We start from the raw sequence: 23,945 nt of genomic DNA on the forward strand, positions 1-23,945 counted from the left end.
AGGAGAGAGGAGAAAGTTAGGTTTCATTAGCTGTTTTCCAGGCACAAGATAAGACAGGGTTCCGCTTCCTTTCATGAAGTTTAATACCCATTTTGTAAAATTTAAATAGAATGACTTTCTATGAGTAAACTGTTTAATAAGAAGCAGCAGGGGAGGGAGCAGCTAGGTGGCACAGTGGATAAAGTGCCAGCCCTGGATTCAGGAAGACCTGAGTTCAAATCTGACCTTAGACACTTGACACTTACTAGCTGTGTGACCCTGGGCAAGTCACTTGACCCCAATTGCCTCACCAAAAAAAAAAAAAAGCAGCAGGGGAAGTGGATATTGTCCTAAGCTTAAAATGGAAAAGGCTTGGGTTTCAAATGCCTATTCTGATACATATGAGTTGTGTGACCCTGGATAAGTCATTTAACATTGTCTAGGCTTCACTTTCCTCATTCCTCATGCGTAAAAATGAGGATAATCATACCTGTAATACCTAGATTTGCTAGGAGGCTTAAATGGTTAAACTCTGTTAGAAGAAGCCATTTCTTATTATGCTTGTTAACAATTTAAATGAAGTATAATAATATTAATTCATATTTCCCAATTTTCATCCTCATTCTATCCTCAACACAGGCATCCATCCATTTGCTGACAGGAAGCTTAACTTCTGCCAGGAAGGACTAAACATGTCATCTATTTGATATATTTTTTATTCATTAATTATTTCCCAATTACATGTAAAAAATTTTAACATTCATTGGGGGGGGCGGGGCAATGAGGGTTAAATGACTTGCCCAGGGCCACACAGCTAGTAAAGTGTCAAGTGTCTGAGGCCGGATTTGAACTCAGGTCCTCCTGAATCCAGGGCCAGTGCTTTATCCACTGTGCTACCTAGCTGCCCCCTACATTCATTTTTTTAAATGATTCTAAATCTCTTCCTCCAGTTTTTCCCTCACCCATTGGGAAGGCAAGCAATTTGATGTAGATTATATATGTTCAGTCATACAAAAGATATTTCCATATTAGCCATGTTTTAAAAGAAAACTTACAACTAACTAAATCCATGGAATTCAGCACCAAAGGACAGAAACTACTTGCAGGAATCACTCACCATGTCCCATTCTGCACAGATGTAAGGTCCTGGCCTCAGTATAACTAATAGTCCAACCTCTTGAGCAACCTGTAGGAAATATTCCAAATCGTAATCACCAGAGAACCGATACATTCCAGGAACAGGTTCATGGAAGTTCCAGGGCACATATCTGGCAAGAAAAGAACATTTTCTTCTTAAGTATTTGACAAAGTCAACAGGGAGTATGGAATGACCACCTTTTCACATCTACTTTTGCTTATGTATTTAAAAAAAAAATGGAGAAGGGAATGGTTAATTAGAAAGGTATCTTATATTGAACACAAGCCTAAAACTTCCTGAAGGTGCTATGTAGATATCTGCATTTCTTTTAATCTTGCTCCATCTTGTAGTCCTTCAGTTTTCATAGCTTACTACTATTTGATGTTGCTATTTTAATATTAAAAACCTTTATTTTAGAGACAAGAAACTAAATTAGCTCTAGAGGTGGAAACCCTGCTGGAAATGTATTGGTTGTTCCATTATGTTCATCCAGAATTGGAAGGCACCTAGGTGGTACTACATCTTATTATTTGCTCAATTATTTTCACAGCATCCATTGCACTGAAAAGCAGCTATTAACCAAACACACAAAAATGCTGCCATCTAGTGACAATCCTTTAAAATCACAAGTTCCTGTGATATTTGCCAACGGTAAGTGAAATACTCCAATTTAAGCTTCATTCCACTAGATTACAGGATTTAGAACTCGATGTGCCTTTAGACAATATCTAGTATAATTAGATAAATGCAGAAACTAAGGACCCCACTCATCATCCATCATCATCATTACTTCAAATACTCATTAGTTCCAATCTGGCTTCAGACACTAGCTGTGAGATCCTAGGCAAGTGAAGCCTGTTTGCCTCAGTTTCCTCATCTGGAAAATGAGCTGGAGAAGGAAATGGCAAAACACTCCAGTATCTTTGCCAAGAGTCCATCAGTTCTCTCTCTGGAGGTGGAGAGCATTTTTCATGGTGGGTTCTTTGGAATTGTCTTGGATTGGGGCAGCTAGGTGGCACAGTGGATTCAGAAGGACCCGAGTTCAAATACAGCCTCAGACCCTTGACACTTACTAGCTGTGTGACCCTGGGCAAGTCACTTAACCCCAACTGCCTCACCAAAAAAAAAAAAAAAAAGGAATTGTCTTAGATCATTCCGGTTCCAACTCTCATCAAGCCCCAATGCTGAGTACCTTTATCTCTCTTCTCCCACCTGTTCACCTTCCTTCTTTAGAAGGTTAAGTTACTTGAGGGCATGGAATAACTTTCTTTCTGCTAGTATCTATATTCTCCGAGCTTAGCATGGGGACTACTACAGTAGGTGCCAAATAAGTTGAAATCGCATCTCTGAAGAGCTTTGTGCCACAGACTAGGTGACATCTATTTTTTCTATAGCTTCCCCATCTATTCATAGGGGGATAAGAACACTAAGGTTTCTGTGCACATTATGGGAGTGTTTTTGTTGAGTTGCTGCCCACCAAGCACATGTATTTAAGGGATGCCGAGATTGGCCACGAAATGCCTAAACCACATAGCATTCGATGGCTGTGGATGGTGAGGTCATTCAGCCACTTTCCTCTGTACAAGAGTCACAGAGATGGGTGGGTGAGTGATTCATCAGATGTATGGCTTTCCCCAATGAATTAACTCACAGCTACCACCAACCTCTGGGCTTTTTTAAAAAAAAAAAAACCCTATCTTTAAAAATCATGCTGATAAGCAGCACTGAAAAAGTCAGGGCAAGGGGGCAGCTAGGTGGTACAGTGGATAGAGCACTCAGGAGTACCTGAGTTCAAATCTGGCCTCAGACACTTAATACTTACTAGCTGTGTGACCCTGGGCAAGTTACTTAACCCCAAATGCCTCACTAAAAAAAAAAAAAAGTCAGGGCAGGTACTTCATTCAGCTGAGCTTCCTGCCCAATTAAGCACTATACTAAGCCTCAGGAGTGCTTGGGGACTCACGTTTGGATGGCGTTGAGCCCTGCCATCCTCATCTTGAGAAGACGATCTTTCCAGTAGAACCGAGGTATGCGGGAGTAATGGATGCTCCCAGAGATGTAGCGAAATGGCTTGCCATCCTTGAGAAACTGGTCTCCCTCATAGTCTATCACAAATGTTCTGTTGGTCTGTATTAAAACAAAACAGATTGTGAATTTGTACCATATTTTAAGACAAAATTCTATTAGAATTTTAGATCGCAGCTGAAGCCAAAGCTGTTAGGAGCTAGGAATAAAATCACACGGGGGGGGGGGGGGGAACAGCTAGGTGGTACAGTGTGTTAAGGCTAAAATTCTAGCTAAACTGTCTAAAATATCTAATGAGTGGTCGCCAATAAATTATAAACTTTAGCAAAAGTTAGACTTTTAAGCGTTTATTAAGGAGAATAAGAATTTGGTAAAGAGAGAGAGAAAGGCCTAGATTCCTATCTATTAAAGGGAGAGCACATTTCTAGCTCCGCTCTCCAGAGTCCAAAGGAAAGACCGCGAGACTGAGCGCCAGTCTCTTCCTTCCTCCTCCCACTAGCCCGCGTCACTTCCTGATACCAAAGAAAAGACTCCTGGTCTTGCCCTCAAAGACCTTCGCTTCATGGGCAGAACTCTTCTACAGTAAGTATCCAGTAGGTGGCGTTATTCCAATCGTTACAAGTGGATAAAGCAGTGGCCCTGGATTCGGGAAGACCTGAGTTCAAATTCAGCCTCAGACACTTGACACTTACTAGCTGTGTAACCCTGGGCAAGTCACTTAACCCCAATTGCCTCACCAAAAAAAAAAACCCAACCACACAGAGACCTTTATCTAAAAAATGCCAAATTTATCTGTGATCAGGAACAAGCTTAAATAGCTAAATAAATGATAAGACTTTCTTTCCTATAGCTTCTTCCCAAACACAAAACTGGAATGACAAGACAGCCCAATGTGACAAAAAGACAAAAGGTTCTCATCCTTTGTGGTATAGGGTAAAGGTGCCCATGCTATTCAAATCATATCTGCAAGTAGAACAGCACAGAGCACCCTGTGACCAAGTGCCAGACCTGGAGTCAGGGTGATATAAGTTCAAATCCCATCTCTGGCACATAACTAGCAGTATAAGGGACAGCAGGACATAGGATCAGATTTATTGTTGGAAGGGATCGGATGTAACTGGGCAATGTTTAACAAAATAAAATACATAAATTATAAATCTTATTGTATAAGATATATTTAAATTTATACCATTTAGGGACTCATGAAAAAAAAAAAAAGAACTATGGAATATGGATGCTGATTGAACCATACTATTTCTTTTGGTTTTGGTGCTGTTGTTTTTCTATTTTGAAGTTTTTCCTTATTGCTCTGATTCTTCTCTTATAGCATAATTGATGCAGAAATGTTTAATGTTATGTATATATATGTGGATAGATAGATAGATAGATAGATAGATAGATAGATAGATAGATAGATAGATAGATAGATAGATAGATAGAACCTATGCCTGATGTCTGGGGGAGGGGGGAGGGAGAAAAATTTGAGATCTGAAATCTTATGTAAACAAATGCTGAAAGCTGTCTCTACATGTAACTGGAAAATAATAAAATACTTTTATTTTAAAATAAATAAATTTATATGAGCAGGAGTTCAGAGAAACCTGGAAGGACTTGCATGAACTGATAAGTGAGATGAACAGAACCAGAAGAACACTACACACAGTATTACCAACATTATGTGTTGATCAACTGTGATAGACTAGATTCTTCTCACCAATACAACAGTACAAGAAAGTTCCAAAGGACACATGATGGAAAAGGCTCTCCAAATCCAGGGGGGGAAAAGGGAACTATCAAATATGGATGCTGATTGGATCATAACTATTTCTTTTGTTTTTGGTGCTGTTGTTTTTCTTTGAGGTTTTTCCTTTTTACTCTGATTCTTCTCGTATAACATGACTAATGGAGAAATGTTTGATGTTATTGTGTGTGTGTGTGTGTGTGTGTGTGTGTGTGTGTGTGTGTGTGTGTATATATATATATAACCTATATTAGATTACCTGCTGTATGGGGAGGGGGGAGGGAGGGGAGGGGAGAAAAATTGGAAATTGGAAATCTTAAACAAATGTTTTAAACTATCTCTACATGTAACTGGAAAATAATAAAATATTTTTATTTAAATTTATACTATTTAAAATATATAATTTGTGGGGCAGCTAGGTGGCGCAGTGGATAAAGCACCGGCCCTGGAGTCAGGAGTACCTGAGTTCAAATTCAGCCTCAGACACTTAACACTTACTAGCTGTTTGACCCTGGGCAAGTCACTTAACCCCAAATGCCTCACTTAAAAAAAAAAAGCAAATAAAATATATAATTTGTAAAATTATATTTGTTTGTAAAATGAAGAAAATGGACTGGGAGGCCTCTTAAAGTCTTCTCCAGTTCCAATCCTACAACCTATGAGAAGAGACACCATAGGCAATTACACCTGTCGCTGTGAAACCTTTGCTCAGCAGCTGGCCAGGTCATCCTCATGGCCCAAGATGAAAATCATGGAAGTGAGATGTATCCTGTTACCCTCTCAAAGACCTAGGGAACACAGCCAAGGCACCACGACCTCTAGTGGAGAAAAGCATAATCGCGGAATCCCAGAAACTAAGAGTCCCCAAAGGTTCTAAATTTTGAGTCCTAGACTCCATCAGTCAGTCAGCCTTATGCACAACATAAAACACATACCGAGGAAACCCATTTATTGAAATACTCAAAGTACTTTTTCTTTTTCAAGTTCACGGAACAAAGGTTAGGAATCTAATTTTCTTTCATAGGGCATTAAACTGAGACCCTCTACAATGCTGGTAACCCTATTCTAGAAACCTGGAAACTACATTTCTTCCCTTCTTAAAATTAATGAACTTCAACATCAAAAGACCAACATTTCTACATACAACAAAAAGAAAGAGGTCCATATTTAAACTGACCTATTGAATATATTCAATTTAATGTTAATTATTGACAATATATTAAATTTAACAGGATAAAATACACCTCTTATCTGCAGCCCAGGATGATTTGTTGGCTGCCATATACCACAGAGAACGAACTAGATGACATCTCAGCATCTATGTGCCAAGAATAACCAATTAGCCCAAGGAGTTGGAAACCAGTCTCTTTGACAAAGTAGGGTTCTACCATTTGGGAATATCCCTGGGCTGCTTTTAGGTTAAAAAAAAATACAAAGCAGAGGCAGCTAGGTGGTGACTGGCCCTAAACTTGACACTTAATGGTTGTGTGACCCTAGGCCAGTCACTTAAGCCTCATTGCCCCACCAAAAAAAAAAAAATGCAAAGCAATAAGCTTATTTCTTTACAATCAGAGCTTGATAGACTGGGTTATCAGTTAAATCACTTCCAAATTATACTCAAAGAACATCTTCTGTATCAAATAAAGTTTGAGTGACTTGCCCAAGGTCACAAGTAGAAAGCGACTTTCACTAAGCAGAATTCAGACCCATATGCCCTGGCTTCAAAGTCACAGATGTTTTACTATAACTGGCATTTTTCCCTTTAGCCTTTAATGCAGGCTGGTTAGACCAGGCATCTGCCCTCAAAAGGTCAAAGATTGAAACACCAGAAGGACCAATGAATGCACCTGAGTGTCGCCCCTAACCCACCCATCCTTTATTTGACCTACTTAGGATTTGAATCAAAGACAACTACTGGGGCTTGCTTAACTTCAGATTGGTGCATTCAGAAGAGGTGCTACCTCCTTATAAAGCCACTATATTGTCTCTAATAGCCACCGTTTACTTTTAGACAAAACCATGGGGACACAATGCAGATCTTCTTGGGTCCTTCCTGAATGACTGCTCAATCATTTGCTTCTGACAGCAAATGATTCCCTCAAATGAACTTGAGGGGGACAACTGAGAGCTCCGCTCAAAGAAACTCCTAAAGCTTCCCTGAAGCATTATTTGGAGAAACTTCTAGATGTCTAAAATTTCTAGGACACACCACAGGGGCATAGTTTGGTTGGCAAGGAAGGAGGCCAAAGAAAGCTAAAAAAAGGGGGGGGGGGATTGGGACAAATGGTAGAACAGGAGCACTAAGGGCCACTAACTAATCTACTGATATCTAGAAAAGGAGGAAGAGAGGAAAGAGGCAAAAGATGGAGGAGAGGGAAAGGAGAGGAGAGGGGGAAGAGAGAGGAAGGAGGGGAAAAAGGGGGACAGAGAAGGGGAAAGATGGAGAGAAGAGGGAGAGAGAAAAGGGAGGGAGGGAGAGAGACAGACAGACAGAGAAAAAAAGAGGGAGGAGAAAGATGGGAGAGGTGAGAGGGAAGGGAGAGACAGGCAGACACCATTGAGGGAAATACAAGAAATATAAGATGCTGCCTCTGGTCTCAGGATGTTTACAGTTTCAATGGGAAGACAGAACTGAAGACAATATATTGTCCATTATCGGACTGGCAGCATCAGGAAGACAGTTCACAAAATCCTTTACAACAATCCTGTAAAATAGGAGCTGACACACCCATTTCACAGATTTAAGAAACTGAGGTTTACACAGGTTAAATGACTGGCCAGTCATATAGTCTGAGACAGGGTTTAAAGCTAGATCTTCTAGCTCTAAATGACTCATGCCTCAATTCAGGTTTACTGGTAAAAAAAAAAATGGTGTGAAGGCCAGAAATAAGTCATGGACAGGTAGCAAGGATTCAGTCCAAGAGATGATGAGTTTGGTTTGGCACAACAGATTGTTCCTGCCCTAGGCCCAAATATTTACCTGATAAATTAATTGGCACAGGCACAGAGATGATATCCAAGTGTGACATTTTTATTTCATCATCAGAATGCAGTGGATGGGTGTAGTTGAGATACTAATGTTTACAGTTTGTGATCTTAGAAAAACTTATTAGCAACCCAAAAAATTCAGTGCAAAGCAAAACATACCACCTCCCCCATCACCATCCCTCAAATGTTTATAATATAATACAAATATTGCTTATGGGAACAGAGATGGGAAACAGTAAACAGACATAAAATAAGTGCTTAGTAATTGTCTTTTTCAAAGTCATCTCTCCTACTGAAGCATTCCAATGGTCCTTGAAAACATTCATCCCTCTAACGTTGCATATAATGTTCAATTCACATAAAGGGTGGGAGTGTCTGTGAAGATTCCCTGTTTTCCTACCCTCAGTACCAAGAAGTACCCTACTTGTTACATTATCTGTGCACATTTCAGGATAGGAAGGAACAGCGACTGGACAGTTTACAGTGCAATACAACCACAACGGATATTTTCTATAGTATAGCAGCGACTTTGGCTTTGTGTCATTAGATCTATGGGTTAGGAATCTGTACAGTGCAATTCTCAAATCAATTCCACAATTTCATATACAGCATTTGTGTGTTCCATACATCATCTCACTGAACAACTCCGGGAGATAACCTATTATCTCCTGTTATTCCTGTTATCCCCATTTCACAGATGAGGAAACCACAGAGCAGCCTGTAACAGAGGTGGGTCCTCAGACCAGACCTCCACTTACTATAAAACACTGCCACCTACTGGCCAACATGCTGGTTGTGAACATTTCTCATATCTGGCTTCCCTAGTCTCTCCAACAGCTGTTAGCTACCATGCTAATAATACACCGTAGAAAAGATTGAGATGAGTCAGGGTATCTGTCAAGTGATCCCAAAGACCCCTTCAAAGGGGAAACAAGGGGTACTCTAGTATAGGAGAAAGAGCATTGGCTCTAGAGGTAGTCCAAAAAACAAAAACCTCAGTGCCTGCCCTTAGCCTAATGGGGGAGACAGCATGCATAAAACTGATTTTTCAGTGATTTCATGAGGTTACAAACAAGATATGGACAGAAGCCAGCAGTAGTCTCAGAGGGAAAGCACTAAGAGTAAGGAGGACTGGGAAGAAGTCAGAGGATAGATGTGGGTTCAAATCTCACATCAGGTCCCTATATCCATCCCTTTCCCCCCTCAATGAGCCCTCTTCTGGTATGAAGTTCTCATAGGAAGGGCCACACCCTCTTCTCTTTGTTCATTTGTGAAATAAGGATGTTGGACTAGGTGGCCCCAGGGGTAATTTTGGCTCTAAATCTAGTAAGATCCCATAATTCTCATTTATGACACCTAATATATGGGAAAACATCCAAGTACTGAAGGGGATGCAAAGAGGATTAAAACATGGCCCTTGCACCTTCTATATGCAAGGCACTGTGCTAAGTACTTACTAAATGCAAAAAAAGGGGGGAGTTAGGAGAACAGGAGGAAGAAGTAGAATTGACTATTGAGGGGAGAGGCTTGTTAGAAGGAGTAGGATGAGCTGGTCATGCATAGATGGATAGAATTTCAGTGAGCAGAGGTGGAGAGAGTGTAGCAGTATTAAACTTGAGACATTTCACAAAGACCCAGAAGGAAATGAAAACATGCTAGGATTACCTGGCTCACAGATCAAGGATAATGACACGAGGCATTTCTGCATGACTACTAAAGCAAGTTCTTATGAGCTTTAAAAAAAAAAGTCAGGTTGGGGCAGCTAGATGGCACAGTGGATAGAGCACCGGCCCTGGAGCCAGGAGTACCTGAGTTCAAATCCGACCTCAGACACTTACTAGCTCTGTGACCCTGGGCAAGTCACTTAACCCCAATTGCCTGGAGAGACTAGGGAAGCCAGATATGAGAAAAAAAAAAGTCAGGTTGAAGCACCATCAGACCGTATCCACTAGGTACAAGGCCAATGGGACTAACAAAATGGCTTAAGGAACTTCTGAATCACCTGCACTCTCTGAAACTATGAAGCATCCTGGTTCCCACAACCAAGGAGAAAGGAAGAGGGGAAAATTAGAGGAAGAAAGATGGCTCCCTGATCCCAAATGGTACTCGATGTTCATAAAACCACAGCAACCTAGATCTGAAAGGAACCAACTCCAGTACTTCCCAGAGGAAAAAATGAAGGTCCAGATCTATGATGTATAGAAAATTTACAAGAAGTCATCAGGCCTAATAACTCCCTTCCCCCAACTCCCATTATGACTTTGTTCCACAAGGGCACAAACCTGAGAATGAACATTTCTTAGAGGAATTGCAGGATGCTGTAAAGAACAAATATATTCAACTGAGACTCCCTGCCAGTTGAAGGGAGTTTCCTGAGGACCCCCTGAGATGAGCATCTAAAACCCATTAGGGAAATGATACAGATTAAATCAAGAACCATAGAGGAATCTGAGAGTCAAATGCTACAAAGAAACATGCGGAACAAGCAGCAGCAGAATCACAGGGCAGCAAGATCAAAGAAAATGGAAAAATGTTACTCCTCAGGAGACAGGGGACAAAAAGCTAGTGATAAACAAGACAAGGCTAGAAAGCCCCAACAAAGGCCGGATGCATTCAAATGGAGAGTTTGGGTAGAGGGAATGAGAGCCATCTTCAACAGGTTCCTGGTCTCCTTCCACTAGGTCCTAGAAAGCAGAGGTAACCAGGGACGGAAATGGTTTTTAAAAATCTATTTAGTTTGGATGGGAGAAACAGCGTCCTAACTATGAGAGCTGTCCAGCACTGAACAAGGCTGCCTAGGGAGAAAATGCGTTCCTCCTCACTGGAGAGCTAAGGGAACGCACCACTGGTCAGGTAAGATTCCTTGGGTTATTGGTATGACAGAATGAATTCTCATTCAAGTATGGGAAGGACTACATGTTCCTCTTGTAAAGGTCAAATGGCAAGAGTGGAATGACTGGATCTTGGAAGTGGTGAGCAATATTGAACTATAACTTGCATGACTTCACTTGTATCATGGGTCTCATATTGCCTGCCTTGTCAATAGGTGGAGGAGGAGCTACATAAATTTTTTTTAAAGTAGTTGGGGGGCAGCTAGATGGCGCAGTGGTTAAAGCACCGGCCCTGGATTCAGGAGTACCTGAGTTCAAATCCAGCCTCAGACACTTGACACTTACTAGCTGTGTGACCCTGGGCAAGTCACTTAACCCCCATTGCCTGCAGGAAAAAAAAACTAAAAAAAAAAAAAGTTGTTGGGCTGGCAGCTGGGTAGCACAGTGGGAAAAGCACTGGCCCTGGATTCAGGAGTACCTGAGTTCAAATCCGGCCTCAGACACTTGACACTTACTAGCTGTGTGACCCTGGGCAAATCACTTAACCTTCATTGCCCCACAAAAAAGAAAGAAAGAAAAAGGTAAAAGTAGTTGGGCTGAACACTGGAATGGGGATGACCTCTTGTTCTAAATGTAAAGAATTCTAATCAACTAAGGACTGGACAAAAAGACCCCTGTGGTTCCTCCCATGTAAAATTCTATGATTCAGGGAAACAGCAGCAGCTGTTTAATGAACTGAGTGAGACCCTCTAGGAGACTAAGCACAGATGCTTGGAGGCACAGATGCTTGAAAAGGAATAACGAGGGGTAATAAATGAAAAGGAGCACTGGATGGTGCCAACACAGATCGCCATTAATTCTCTTTAGCTTTTGTTTCCTCATTTGTAGGAGGAAGATGCTGGACAAGATCATCCCAAAAGGCCCCCTTGAGGTCTAGAATTCCTTTGGATAAATTTATTTATAGCTAAAAATCACTTATGTTTATTATGTGTCCTTATGGAGATCCAATCTCCCTTTGAAACAGTAAGGGCTGCAAGGACATGGATGGTGTCAATCCAAGTGATAATTCTATCACTCTAGACATTTTGGAAGGAAGACAGCTTATGTGGATCAATTAATTTGTTGTTCTTCAGTCATTTCAATCATACCTGACTCTTCATGATCCCATTTGGGGTTTTCTTGGCAAAGACATTGGACTGGTTTGCCAGTTTCCTTCTCTAGATCATTTTACAGATGAGAAAATGGAGGTAAGTGATTTGCCCAAGGGTCGCACAGTAGGAAGTGTCTGAGGCCAGACTTGAACTTAGAGTTCTATTAATTGTTGTTTGCTGTTGTTCAGTCATTTCAATCATCACCCCATTAATTAACCAACATTTATTAAGTGCCTAGTATGCCAGGAACATCATGATAACAGAAAAGCATCTGATCATAGTATTTTAGAACTGCAAGGACCCTTCAAGGAGCAGACTACCATTTAAGGAGGAAGCTCAGGCACAGGGTTGTCTAGGTTCCCCATCTGCTGCTCTATTACCAGGGAATATAGGTGGTTATCTACCCAGAGTCTCTTTTCCACAGGAATCAATGACTCTCTGATCCAACTCTTCCTTACCAATATTCCTCACTTCTTGAAGCCTCTGCTAGCATGCAGCTCTATCCCCCTCTAGGTTAAGGCTTCCTTCCAGCTGTTTCCCTCCTCTCCCTCCTCCCCCTCTACCTTGACCATCTGCTGAGAAACTGAACACTAAGACCATGGGAGGGCCAAGTGGTCCAGGAGAAAATTCAGGTATTTCCCTAGTCCCCAGGACATTTAAAGCTGGGAACATTATTGTAGACCATACCACTTTCCAATTGTGATACCAGAACAAGAGGAAGATGAAAGAAAAGGAAAGGAGCACTAGAAGCTAGAAGGTCCGAGTTCAAATCTAAGACTTTCTCCCTTAACTACTTTTTTTTTTGGTGAGGCAATGGGGGTTGAGTGACTTGCCCAGGGGCACACAGCTAGTAAGTGTCAAGGGTCTGAGGCCAGATTAGAACTCAGGTCCTCCTGAATCCAGGGCCAGTGCTCTATCCACTGTGCCACCTAGCTGCCCCTCCCTTAAGTATTTAGATGACTCTGGGTAAGTCATTTCATCTCTAGAAGATTAAGATTCAAGATAGCTTCCAAGTTCCCTTCCATTTCAAAATCTGACTAGATTTAGGTGAATGGACATCAAAAGCCAATAAATACATATTTTAAATAAAACCACATACAATAAAATGAACTAAAAAGTAGTTTACACCTTCAAGTAACTGTTCAGCACATGGAGAGGCCTTCATAAGAACTATTAGCTGCCCAATATCCTTTCATGTGCCTGAGGTCTAATATCTTAGACATTCAGAGAATGGTCACAGGGTTTTGTTTTGTTTTTTTCCCTTGGGTGAGGCAATTGGGGTTAAGTCACTTCCCCAGGGTCACACAGCTAGTAAGTGTCAAGTGTCTGAGGCTGGATTTGAACTCAGGTCCTCCTGAATCCAAGGCCAGCTGTGCCACCTAGCTGCCCCAGTGACAGGGTTTTAAAAAGCATCTGTGTTTCTGTTCAGAAGTACATTCATAATTGCTATGGTCTGACCAAAGTTCAGTCTTCCATTGCTAATAAGATACCCAGGGTCAACTGGGCCTGGGCCTCCAGCTGTTGTTCCCACTATTCATTAGCTAGCTGCGTACAGGGCCAGAGTGCACCAAGTGCTGTTGATCCTGATGTTCCCTAAATGGGTAGCCACTGGCAAAGACTCCCTCACTGGAAGATGCTTCTTCCAAGCTCACAGCCACACCCTTTCGGGTGCTTTTGAAGGGGAAGGCTCCAAAGGAGAAGACACAGAGTTGCTACCATTTTAGAAAACACTGGGTAATTTGGAGATCAAATGGCTATGACAGGCTAACATGAGTAGGCAAGAGAATCTTCGGGAGGAATTGAAAGAATTCTTCATACCCACAGAAGTGTTACACTGGAGTCCAAGGTCCTCATCTGTAAAATGAAATAACTGGACTGGACTGGGTCCCTGGATAGGGATCTATCTAAGGTCCCCTCTAGCTGATCTAGGATTCTACGCATAGGCTTAGTGGCTATATTCAAGCCTTGACTTAATAATCATTGGGAGGGAAGGCAAAATCTGTCACCTTCCTCAGCTTGCCATGCCCCTGAGAAACTAGATGTCCCCCTAACCCCCAATTCCTGGGCCAGGGAGCCAATGAATATTTAACCTGTGGCAAGATAATTTTTTTTTTTTTTTTAGTGAGGCATTTGGGCTTAAGTGACTTGCCCAGGGTCACACAGCTAGTAAGTGTTAAGTGTCTGAGGCCGGATTTGAACTCAGGTACTCCTGACTCCAGGGCCAGTGCTCTATCCACTGCGCCACCTAGCTGCCAAGATAAATCTTTACTAGCAATTTTAAAAGGTGCCCCAGGGAAGGAATTCCTACTCTGGCAAATTCAAAAATCAAATACTACATAGGAATCAGTCAGCTGTACCAAAGCAGCTTGGGATCATGGAGTGCACCCAGCATTATCAGTCAATATACCTGAATTCTGTTTCTTATTTTCTAGCTATGCCACCCTGAGTAGGCTATCTGAACCTCTGAGCTTGTCTCCTCTTCTGCAAAAATAATTAGGGTCTATATAGTTTGCAAGGAACTTTACAAATATTTCATTTTATCCACATAATAACCAATCCTGGATGATAGGTGCCATTTTTAAATAGGGAGAGTGCCAATCACCCAACCCACCATGAAGGGTATGCCAAACCACTCTATTAATTGTAAGTGCTATACAAATATATTAATGTTATTAACTGCAACACTCAAGGTTATATGTATTTCCTCTTCAAAAGATCAAAGGATAAGGGTCAGTTAGTTAGGTAACATCTCTACAGGACAGGTGGCTGATGGTTAATGACTTCAGTCAAGTACTTTGGGAGGTTTAGGAGATCTACATCCATATGGCAGGATTCAATACTGTCAGGATTTTAATATAAAATAAGGAAGCCAAGATTTTTTTCCATCTTTGTATTATTAGTTGAAGGTAGATTTCCAGAGTGACTGATAGAAAAGATGGAAGAATCTAGAGAGACCATTTATTTCCTTTGACCTTCCCACAAACTCTTTCTAAAAAAGGTTCTAAAGAAGAGCCCTTGGAAATCTGCTTAAACTAAACCCATTCCCCTATCACCCACAGATCTTTGAATGCCTTTTTCAAACAGTTCCCTACCCCTAATAAATAGCATCTACAAATTTAACAAATCCCAATATAGACTGCCAGTCTTGCAAATAGGAAAAGATGACTTTCCCCCATAGTTAACTGACCTGCCCCTCCCCACTTATATAGAAAAATAAATCTGATTTCTTATCCTACTCATGATAAATTCCAACTCAACCTGGGCTGGGCTAGTAGCCCAGCCTATTTGCAAGGCTAGAGTTCAGTACAGATTAAGGCAGACTAAATTTTTGGAAGGGGGAGTGGGGGCGGGGCAAAGAAGTTGAGGAAAAGGCTGTTCAGGGAGAGCGAAGGATGATTTCTGTAATTTCTGCCCGGCTTCCCAGTCTCATTGGTATCCCATAATAGGCTGTCCCTGGACTGACATACACAAAGGTACTCTGCCCCACTTTGTACAGGCCAACAAAGAAGGGGTTCAGCAAGTAAGCTCCTACATTCAGGGGGAAGATCTGCCCACCGTGGGTATGGCCAGAAAGGATCAAGTTGATGTCTGGGCGGTCCTGAAGGGCCCACTTGGCCGCTAGGGGCTGGTGAGCCAACAAGATGGTGGCATGGTCAGGGCTACAGCCCTCCAAAGCCTTGGTCAGGTCCATGCCATGCCCAGAGTAATGCAGGACATCCGCCTCAATGTCATCTACCCCAGCCAAGCAGATCCAGTCATCTCCAGTCTTTGCCGACTCCGGAGTCCCAGAGGTGGTGATCTTCACGTTCTCATTGTGGAGGGGCTGCACTTTCAGAGACTTGAGGAGCTCAAACCAGTTGTTGACATCAGAGGTGTAATACTCATGGTTTCCCGTGACAAAGTAGGTGCCCAGGCGGGAATACAGCCGGCCCAGGGGCTCAACAGCCGTCCTGAGGACGGAGGCCTCCGAGTCAGAGAGGTCCCCCACGATCACAGTGATGTCCGGCTTGAGTGCCTCCACCATCCGCACGAACGTCTCCATCTTGGTCCTACCAACCGTCGGGCCTAGGTGGATGTCCGAGAGGAGCACAATCTTCAGGCCGTCCATCGTCGGGGGCAGCTGGTGAATGGGCACCTCAACAGTCTTCACCGCCGGAGGCTGGGCAGCATTGAGGAGCCCAACCACACTGAGCACGGCAGTCACAGCCACAGCCAGAACCGGCTTCAGGACCGTCTTCCTTGTCTTGTCAAGGCTTCCACTGACCCTCCCCCCCCTCCAGGCCAAGAGCTGATAACCCTGCTCCATACAGCCCAGGATAAAGAGGAAGAAAATCATGATGATGTAGGCACCAAGGCTAGAGTAGGCAGCCATGGAGAACAGGTAGGGCTCTTCCGCCACAAGAAAGAGCATGGTGAAGAAACTGGAGTGGGCCAAGCCCAGGAAGGCCAAGACGGCCGCCTTCCAGGGCCAAAAGCAGCCCCAGTCAGCGGCAGGGGAGCGGTGGAGGGCGGCGACGGTGCTCCTCCAAATGTACAAGGAGCCAATCAGCATGAGCGCGTTGGCAAACAGCGCCAGCTGCAGCCTGAACAGCCAGCGCCGCGCCCCGACCTCCAGGCTCCCCGACAGGTATGTCCGGGAGACCATCATGGAGAAGAAGACTCCGGCCGCAGCCAAGGCGGCCTTGGCTTCCAGGGACAGCTGTCTGAGGACAATCATTGTCTCCGTTCCCCAGGGAGAGATGTCCAAGGCTTTAGGCGGGAGTCCAGCTCAGGAGATGTTTCCAGCTCGGGTTTGCCTGTAACCAGGAACCTGCGTCAGCTCTTTTTCAATGATCAAGTATCCCTTTCCCCTACTCCATCGAAATTCTGCCCAAATTCTACCCTCCCCTAGCCTGAACTCCACAAAGAAAGGCAGCAGGCAGTTGTTAGGACCTCATGATTGAAAAATGCACACACACACACACACACACAAAATGCTAAAGGCTAGTTCAAGTAAGTAACTGTGTGAATGTAAGGGGCACTCTGATGCCTGCCAGAAAGAATGAAATGTTCAGCATAAGACTATTTCCATGGATTGCCGTACTTTCCACTGAGGTAGGCTCAAAGACCCTTTTGGAAGATGAGAGGTAGAGAGAATACCAAACTTAAAAATCAGGAAGACCTAGGTTCAAATCTTACCTCAGGTATTTGACCTTGAACAAATCCCTTACAATTCTCTCAGCCTCAGTCTCCTCAAAATAGGGGAGACAGATAGCAGACCCTTCCTCGCAAGTTTGTTGAAATGAAAAAGGGTGACAGGAAAAGTTACAAATGAAACAGGGCTCTAAACTTGCCTTTCTATGGTACTAAGTGTGGCCTAAGAAGAGTTCTAAATGGTTTGAACCCATGTTGTCACCTTAATTATAACCTTTTCCCTTATGTGCAGGCCTAAAAGCCTTGGACTGGGTGAGAGCACCCAAGTCCAAAGCTAGACTACTGTCACCAGTTACTTTGTAGTGAAGAGAATGCTGGGCTTGGAAAACAGGAAGACGTGGGTTCAAATCCTACCTCAGACACTGGTTGTAAGACTTTCCCTCAAGTCCTCTGGGCCTTGGGGAGGGGGCAGGGGGTAGGGGTAGACTAGATGGCCTCAAAGGTGGTGCCCAGCTCTAAATCCATTATGATCTTATAACCAGTCTGACCTTGGGCAATTCATATATTCTCTTGCCTAGTACAGTCCTGGCACAGGCTTCATAAATGCTTACTGACCATGTCTGGTCTGTAAAATACTTTGGATCAGTTCTAAGGTCCCCTCCAACTCTCAATCTCTGCTCTTATGATCTCCCTAAAATAAGCTAGAGTGTTCCCAAGGACAAAATTAGACCACTGGTTCTCAGATTTTCTGATGCCAAAATCATAAGAATTTTTTTTTTAAGTGAGGCAATTGGGGTTAAGTGACTTGCCCAGGGTCACACAGCTAGCAAGTATTAAGTGTCTGAGGCCGGATTTGAACTCAGGTACTCCTGACTCCAGGGCAGGTGCTCTATCCACTGAGCCACCTAGCTGCCCCCAATAAGAAATTTTTATACATAAAGGTGGGGGTGTCATTTAGTAACAGAATATTTTAGTATTTTAAAGTCTAGAAAGAAGGGATTAAAAGGGGAACATTCATGAATTGGAAGAAGCCAGCACACAACATTCACATGATCTGCACTCACATGGCCTGTGGTTTGCTGATAAGCAAACTCATCTCATACCTTGGAACTCCTCACTGGTTTTATACCTACTCCCTGGGAGGAGGATCCTGACCTGGCTGATGGGGATTTCTCAAGGAGCTAGAGGCTACATGGGAGCAAGGGAAATAAGCATTGTTACATATAGAGATATGTATGTATACATGTATATTCACAGTGCCAAGGCCATGCATTTACAAATAACTATACATATGTGTATATAAATTTTAAATGCTGGGCACATGCTTTTGTAAATAAATACATTTGCAAGTTTATATCTGCAAGTGCAGGCAGGTGCTTTTACTAATAAATGTACATGTATATATGGACATTTAATGTCAGGCACATGCTTTTATAAATATATAAATATCTATAAATGTATAGATTATATAGATATATAAATATTTAAAAATAAACATTAATTATATATAAATCTATAAATCTAGGGGTAGCTAGGTGGTGCAGCGGATAGAGCACTGGCCCTGGAGTCAGGAGGACCTGAGTTCAAATGCAGCCTTAGACACTTAACACTTACTAGCTGTGTGACCTTAGGCAAGTCACAACCCCAATTGCCTCACACACAAAAATTATATATATACATATATATACATATATATATATATATATATATATATCTGCAGTGTCTGGTTTACAGTGCCAGGCACATCCTTTTATAAAATAAATATTTATAAATGTATAAATTTGTATAAATCTGTAACTACTTCTAAATAAACATAAATATATAAATATGTGAATCTGCAGTGTCTAAATTTACAGTGCTAGGCACATGCCTTTATGAATATATAAATATTTATAAATTCACGATATAATAATTCATAATTTAATTTTATGAATTTTGTTTAAAATAAATTTACATATTATAATACTATATTGTATTATTATAGCATATTGTGTTGTATCATAATATAATATTATATTATTGTAATATATAAACTTATAATTACATATGAACATATAAATAACATATAGATATATAAATCTTTGATGCCTAATTTATACTGCCAGGCACATGCTTTTATAAATATACATATGTAAATTTCATTTCCCTTAATCCAGAGACCTTTTTGGCATTCTGGTGAAGCCTATGAATCCCTTCTCACAATGAAAAAATGTTAAATTTCTGTTGGAGGCTAGTGAAAATAAAGTTGTAATTTTTTCTTATGCAAGTACACTGATGCCCTGTCTAAACCTCCTCCTCAGAAAATAATGCTGATGTCTGTATAATCAATATTATATTGATTGCCTTCTCACTGGGGTAGGGAACCAGAGGGAGAATTTGGAATTCAATATTCTTTTAAAAAGTGAATGTTTAAAAAAAATTACATTTAATTGGCAAAGTTAACAAAATAAAAACATTTTTAAAAACACAACTGTACTACTGCTGATTCTGCTTTGAGTGCTGCCTTTTACCAACATTTTAAACTGGGCATTCTAGGTGTCCCGAGTAATTATCAAAAGGTAAAAATTCAGCTCAATTCCACTTCATAAAGAAAAGGATTTTTTTCCTCCCATTTCTTGCAAGCTAAGGAGTTATATACAGTAAGCAAGTTCTATGGGAGTTTCACCCACTCATTCCTGGACCAAGAGGTGGGTGGGTGACGCCTCCTCCCTCCAGGAGGCCCAGGCCAGTCATCCACAAGGCTCCCCCGGGCACTGTGGCTGCCGCCTGTGCTTTCAAGGTGATTTTTTATCCCACGCCCACCCCTCATGCCTGACTCACTTCTTTTACAGCAGAAATGGATCTCACACCCTCTCCTAACACCCTCCTCTGACCGTGTACGATGGCCCGCATCTGCCCCCCCAACTAAAAACTCCTGCTCCAACCCGGAGAACCTGCTCCTAAGTTGGAAGCGCTGCGCTGGCCAATTGGAGGTGGGTATCAAGTACTTTAAAGCACTTATCTGAGAAGTTCTGGGAAAAAGATGGGAAATGCCCAGAGAATTCGAGCAAACCAAAACGGGCCCCGGCTGGGAGAACCACAGCAGGGGCAAGTGGCTGAGCTTCTGGCCTCAGTTTCTTCATCTGTAACGGGAGGGGTTGGCCCCGATGGCCCCTAAGGTGGTGGGCAGCACCGCCTCGGTGAGCCTGGGAGAAGGGGATTTCCTGCCACCCAGTGCCGCAGAGGCTCCGCAATGCTAAGATGCTAGAAGGACCCCCACTTCCTTTTTTCAGCCCAGCCTCCCCCGGGGCCAACCAGGAAACAGACTCGCCAGCCCCGAGCTCCGCAAATATGCACATGAGAAGGACCATCCCCAGGCTGGAGAGCCCACCCAGAGAAAGGGGGGGGGGGGGAAGCAGCGGTGCCCAGGCAAAGCACCCCAACCCCATCGGGGCCCTGGGCAGGAGTCCTCCACCTCCCCACCCCCACCCCCACCGTTGCCCATTGCGCAGGAGGGTGCGGAGAGCAAACAAAAGCCTCCCGGGCGGGGGGCAGACAGGCAAAGAGGAGGGAGAAAGGGCGGGGGCGCCAGCGGTCCGGGTGGGAAGCGGGGGGAGAGGAGCGGGGAGAAGCCGGGCCCCGGCTCGCAGCTCACCTGGGAGCCCCAGCACCCCGTCTCCAGAAGCGGCCGGGAGGTGCGAGCAGCGAGCCAGCCCTCTGCACCCGGCTACAGCATCTGCTTGCAGCACGCAAGCACCAACACAACACGTACCACACACACACACACACACACACCCGTAGGGGAACACTGCGTCCTGCCCAACCACGCACAAACGGCGCGACAGACCCTTCGCGTGGGGTCCCGGAAGAAAACCCGGGAGAGGAGGGGTTGGGAGGGGGCTGGGCCCCAGGCCGGCCCCCTCCCCGCCGAGCACTCTACCTTCAGACCGAGCTCCGCCGCCAACAGCGGCTGCAGGAGCAGGAAGCACAGGAGCGCCCGAGCAGGCATGTCCGACGCCGGGGCCACGGGAGCCCAGCCGTGCGAGCAACCGAGAATGTCGGCGGGGCCGCCCAGTGGCACTGGATTGCACGCGGGCTGGAGCCGGGCCGCCTCTCCCGAAGAGTCTCCTCCTCCGCCGGTCACCGCCGCGCCTCCTTCTAGCCCCGTGGCCGCTGCACCGCTGCTTACATATACCCCCGGCCCTTATCAGCTGACCTTGCATCTTCGCGGCCCGGCCCGGCCTGGGGCTGATTGCCTAAGGGGGCCTGGGTGGGGATTGGTCGTGGTGGTGGTGGTGGTGGGTGGTTGTCAAGCTCCTAAGCTTCACACGTGGGACGTGAGACGTGGGACAGCATCCCCTGAAAGGGGCTTCAAGTGCGGGAGTAGAAAGGTCCACGCTGCTGGGGGCTTTCCGATTCTGCTTAGCAAGCAAGCTCCCACCTTCCAATTAAATCAAGGGACTCGGGGACCACCCTTTGACCCTAACTGTTAAAACCTAGAGTTGACAGAGTGGCGAGGACTGGGGGGTCCAGACACCACCATTCACTTGGCAAAAGAAAAGGGCAGGGCTTTTCTTCTTGTCCAGTGGTCCTGCCTGGATCTTAGTAGACAATAAATGCTTGTAGCCTGACTGAAAGGTCCCTGGGCCTCTCTTCCTCTAATTAAACTAGTCTCTTTTCCTTAGTACATTCCCTGGTACGATGGTTACAGTATTTGAAATGTCTGATCTACCCTTTCTTAAACATATGCCTTAGCAACGATTATCTGTCCAGACCTTTTCAGCCAATCTTTTCAGACTGGATTTTGCAGTGTGGGCTTTACTCGGGCTTTAGTTTCATCGTGTGTAAAATGGAGGAGGGGAGGGAGAAATTGAGCTAGAGTGTTGTATCATGGACCCCTTGGTCAGTGTCTGATGAAACCTCTGGATCGCTTCTCAAAATAATGTTTTTAAATGCATTAAATACATAGGGTTGCAAAGGAAACTATGTTCAGGTCATCAAAATATGGCATCTAGGTAGCACAGTGGATAGAGAGCAGGGCCTGCAGTCAGAAAGACCAGTTCAGATGGGGCCTCAGACACTTACTAGCTGTGTGACCCTGGGTAAGTCACTTAACCCTGTTTGCCCCAGTTTCCTCATCTGGAAAACAAGCTGGAGAAGGAAATGGCCAACCATCCAGTATGTTTGCCAGGAAAACCCCAGGTGGGGTCATGAAGAGTCAGATACAGCTGAACAACAAGCCATCAAAACGTTTTTCTTTTAAGTTCAGACTCCAGGTTAAGAATCTCAGAACTAGGGTACAGCTAGGTGGCACAGTGGATAAAGCATCGGCCCTGGATTCAGGAGGACCTGAGTTCAAATTCAGTCTCAGATACTTACTAGCTGTGTGACCCTGAGCAAATAACTTAATCCACATTACCCCATCAAAAAAAAAAAAAAAAGGATCCCAGAACTAGATCATTTCAAAAGTGGCTTGATTTAACTTGACTTAGCAGCTGGGAGAGTCAGTAATTCCAATATTGTTAAAGAAGAAGCTGGTATTAGAGTTGGCCAAGTAAATACTTTATCTGGTAGGTATCTGCTTTTACTAAAAGACACCTGGGTGAAGCCTCTTTTTTTTTCCCCTGAAATTTCAACAGCCTTTTATCTCTTTAATAGAATCGTAGATTTTGAGCAGAAAGAGATTCAAGAGGCCATTAAGTCCAACTTCCTTATTTTAAAGATGAGGAAGCAAACATGTGATTTGAACTGAGTTAAACAGCCCTGACATGTCTGCGTCTGGATTTGAACCCAGGTATTCTGTACTTCAAATCCATGACCATATCCACTAAGATAAACCTAACTTACCAGCTCCAATTACTAAATCATTCTATACTTCCTACATAGGACATTTCTTTTCTTTTCTTTTCTTTTCTTTTTTTTGGTGGGGCAATGAGGATTAAGTGACTTGCCCAGGGGCACACAACTAGTAAGTGTCAGGTGTCTGAGGTCAGATCCTCCTGAATCCATGGCTGGTGCTTTTTCCACTGTGCCACCTAGCTGCCCCATACATAGGACATTTCTTGAACTACCACCCCCTCATTCCCCAAGGGTAAGTGACCCCACCCTGAAAATATCTCAGATTTTCTAAATATTTTGTATGTATTGCTATTGTGTACCTGTTATTTACCTCATTTAAACGGACTTTTAGTTTTGTCTGTCTCTTTCCTAAGCTTCAGTCTACATCGCATAATGTCTCTTGGACATTTCAAACTGAATACTCCATAGACATCTCACACTCAACATATCTAAAACCAAAGTCATTTATGTACCCCCTTTTCTCTCTTCTCAAACTTAGGCATCCTTTAAATCTCCCTAGGTGGCACAGTGAATAGAGTGCCAGGCACATCTCCCTGAGTTCAAATCTGGCCTCAGATACTTACTAGCTATGTGGCCCTGAGCAAGTCACTTAACCCTCTTTACTCTAGTTTCCTCACCTGTAAAATGAGCTGGAGAAGAAAATGGCAAACTACTCCAGTACCTTTTCCAAGAAAACTCCACATGGGGTCAAGGAGAGTCAGACACGACTGAAACAACTGAAATTTCTATTGAGAGTACCATTATCCTGCTACATGGCTTGGCATTACCCTCAACTCTTTATATTCCCTCACCCCACATAGCCAATCAGTTGCAATTAGGCAGCTAAAAGGTACAGTAGATAGAATATTAAGCCTCAAATAGCTTGTACCATATTCATTTTTCATTGAGGAAGCTAAGTAACAAAGTGGATAAAGGGCTACACTTGAAGTCAGGAAGACCTGAGTTCAAATCCAGCCTCAGACACTTATTAGCTGTGTGACCCTTCACTTAACCCCTGTTTGCCTCAGTTTCCTCTTCTGTAAAATGAGGATAATAATAATACCTACCTCCCAAGGTCATTGCAATGACAATGTAAGATATTTGTAAAGCTCCTTGTAGACCTTCCCCTCCCCCCTCCCCCT

General features: G+C 43.5%; 2 protein-coding genes across 4 annotated transcripts in view; both read right to left on the minus strand.

The window, feature by feature from the left end:
* GLB1 (galactosidase beta 1) overlaps nucleotides 1-21,124 on the minus strand; it is a 65,089-nt gene extending 43,965 nt beyond the window's left edge. Inside the window, exons 1-3 of one of the 2 annotated variants that reach the window (XM_043967819.1) lie at nucleotides 20,906-21,124; nucleotides 3,081-3,244; nucleotides 1,097-1,247 (exon numbers count right to left, since the gene is read on the minus strand). In XM_043967819.1, coding sequence (XP_043823754.1) covers nucleotides 1,097-1,247; nucleotides 3,081-3,244; nucleotides 20,906-20,974 — 384 coding nt within the window. In that variant the 5' untranslated portion in view covers nucleotides 20,975-21,124. Of the gene's footprint in view, nucleotides 1-1,096; nucleotides 1,248-3,080; nucleotides 3,245-20,620; nucleotides 20,761-20,905 lie in introns of those variants that run through there. The other variant, XM_043967820.1, reaches the window with a different exon arrangement.
* TMPPE (transmembrane protein with metallophosphoesterase domain) lies at nucleotides 14,105-20,750 on the minus strand. Of its 2 annotated transcripts, none has more exons than XM_043967823.1 (2): nucleotides 18,090-18,171; nucleotides 14,105-16,649 (listed from the first exon to the last, which is right to left on the minus strand). In XM_043967823.1, exon 2 carries the CDS (start codon nucleotides 16,568-16,570, stop codon nucleotides 15,230-15,232), a length of 1,341 nt encoding a protein of 446 aa, XP_043823758.1. In that variant the 5' UTR covers nucleotides 16,571-16,649; nucleotides 18,090-18,171; the 3' UTR covers nucleotides 14,105-15,229. The 2 variants fall into 2 exon arrangements, with proteins under 2 accessions (XP_043823758.1, XP_043823757.1); XM_043967822.1 differs by lacking the exon at nucleotides 18,090-18,171 and adding an exon at nucleotides 20,621-20,750 and having other exon boundaries at nucleotides 14,110-16,649.
* Nucleotides 21,125-23,945: the final 2,821 nt, after the last annotated feature.

This window comes from Dromiciops gliroides, chromosome 5, assembly GCF_019393635.1.
Source record: "Dromiciops gliroides isolate mDroGli1 chromosome 5, mDroGli1.pri, whole genome shotgun sequence".
Classification (NCBI taxonomy): domain Eukaryota; kingdom Metazoa; phylum Chordata; class Mammalia; order Microbiotheria; family Microbiotheriidae; genus Dromiciops; species Dromiciops gliroides.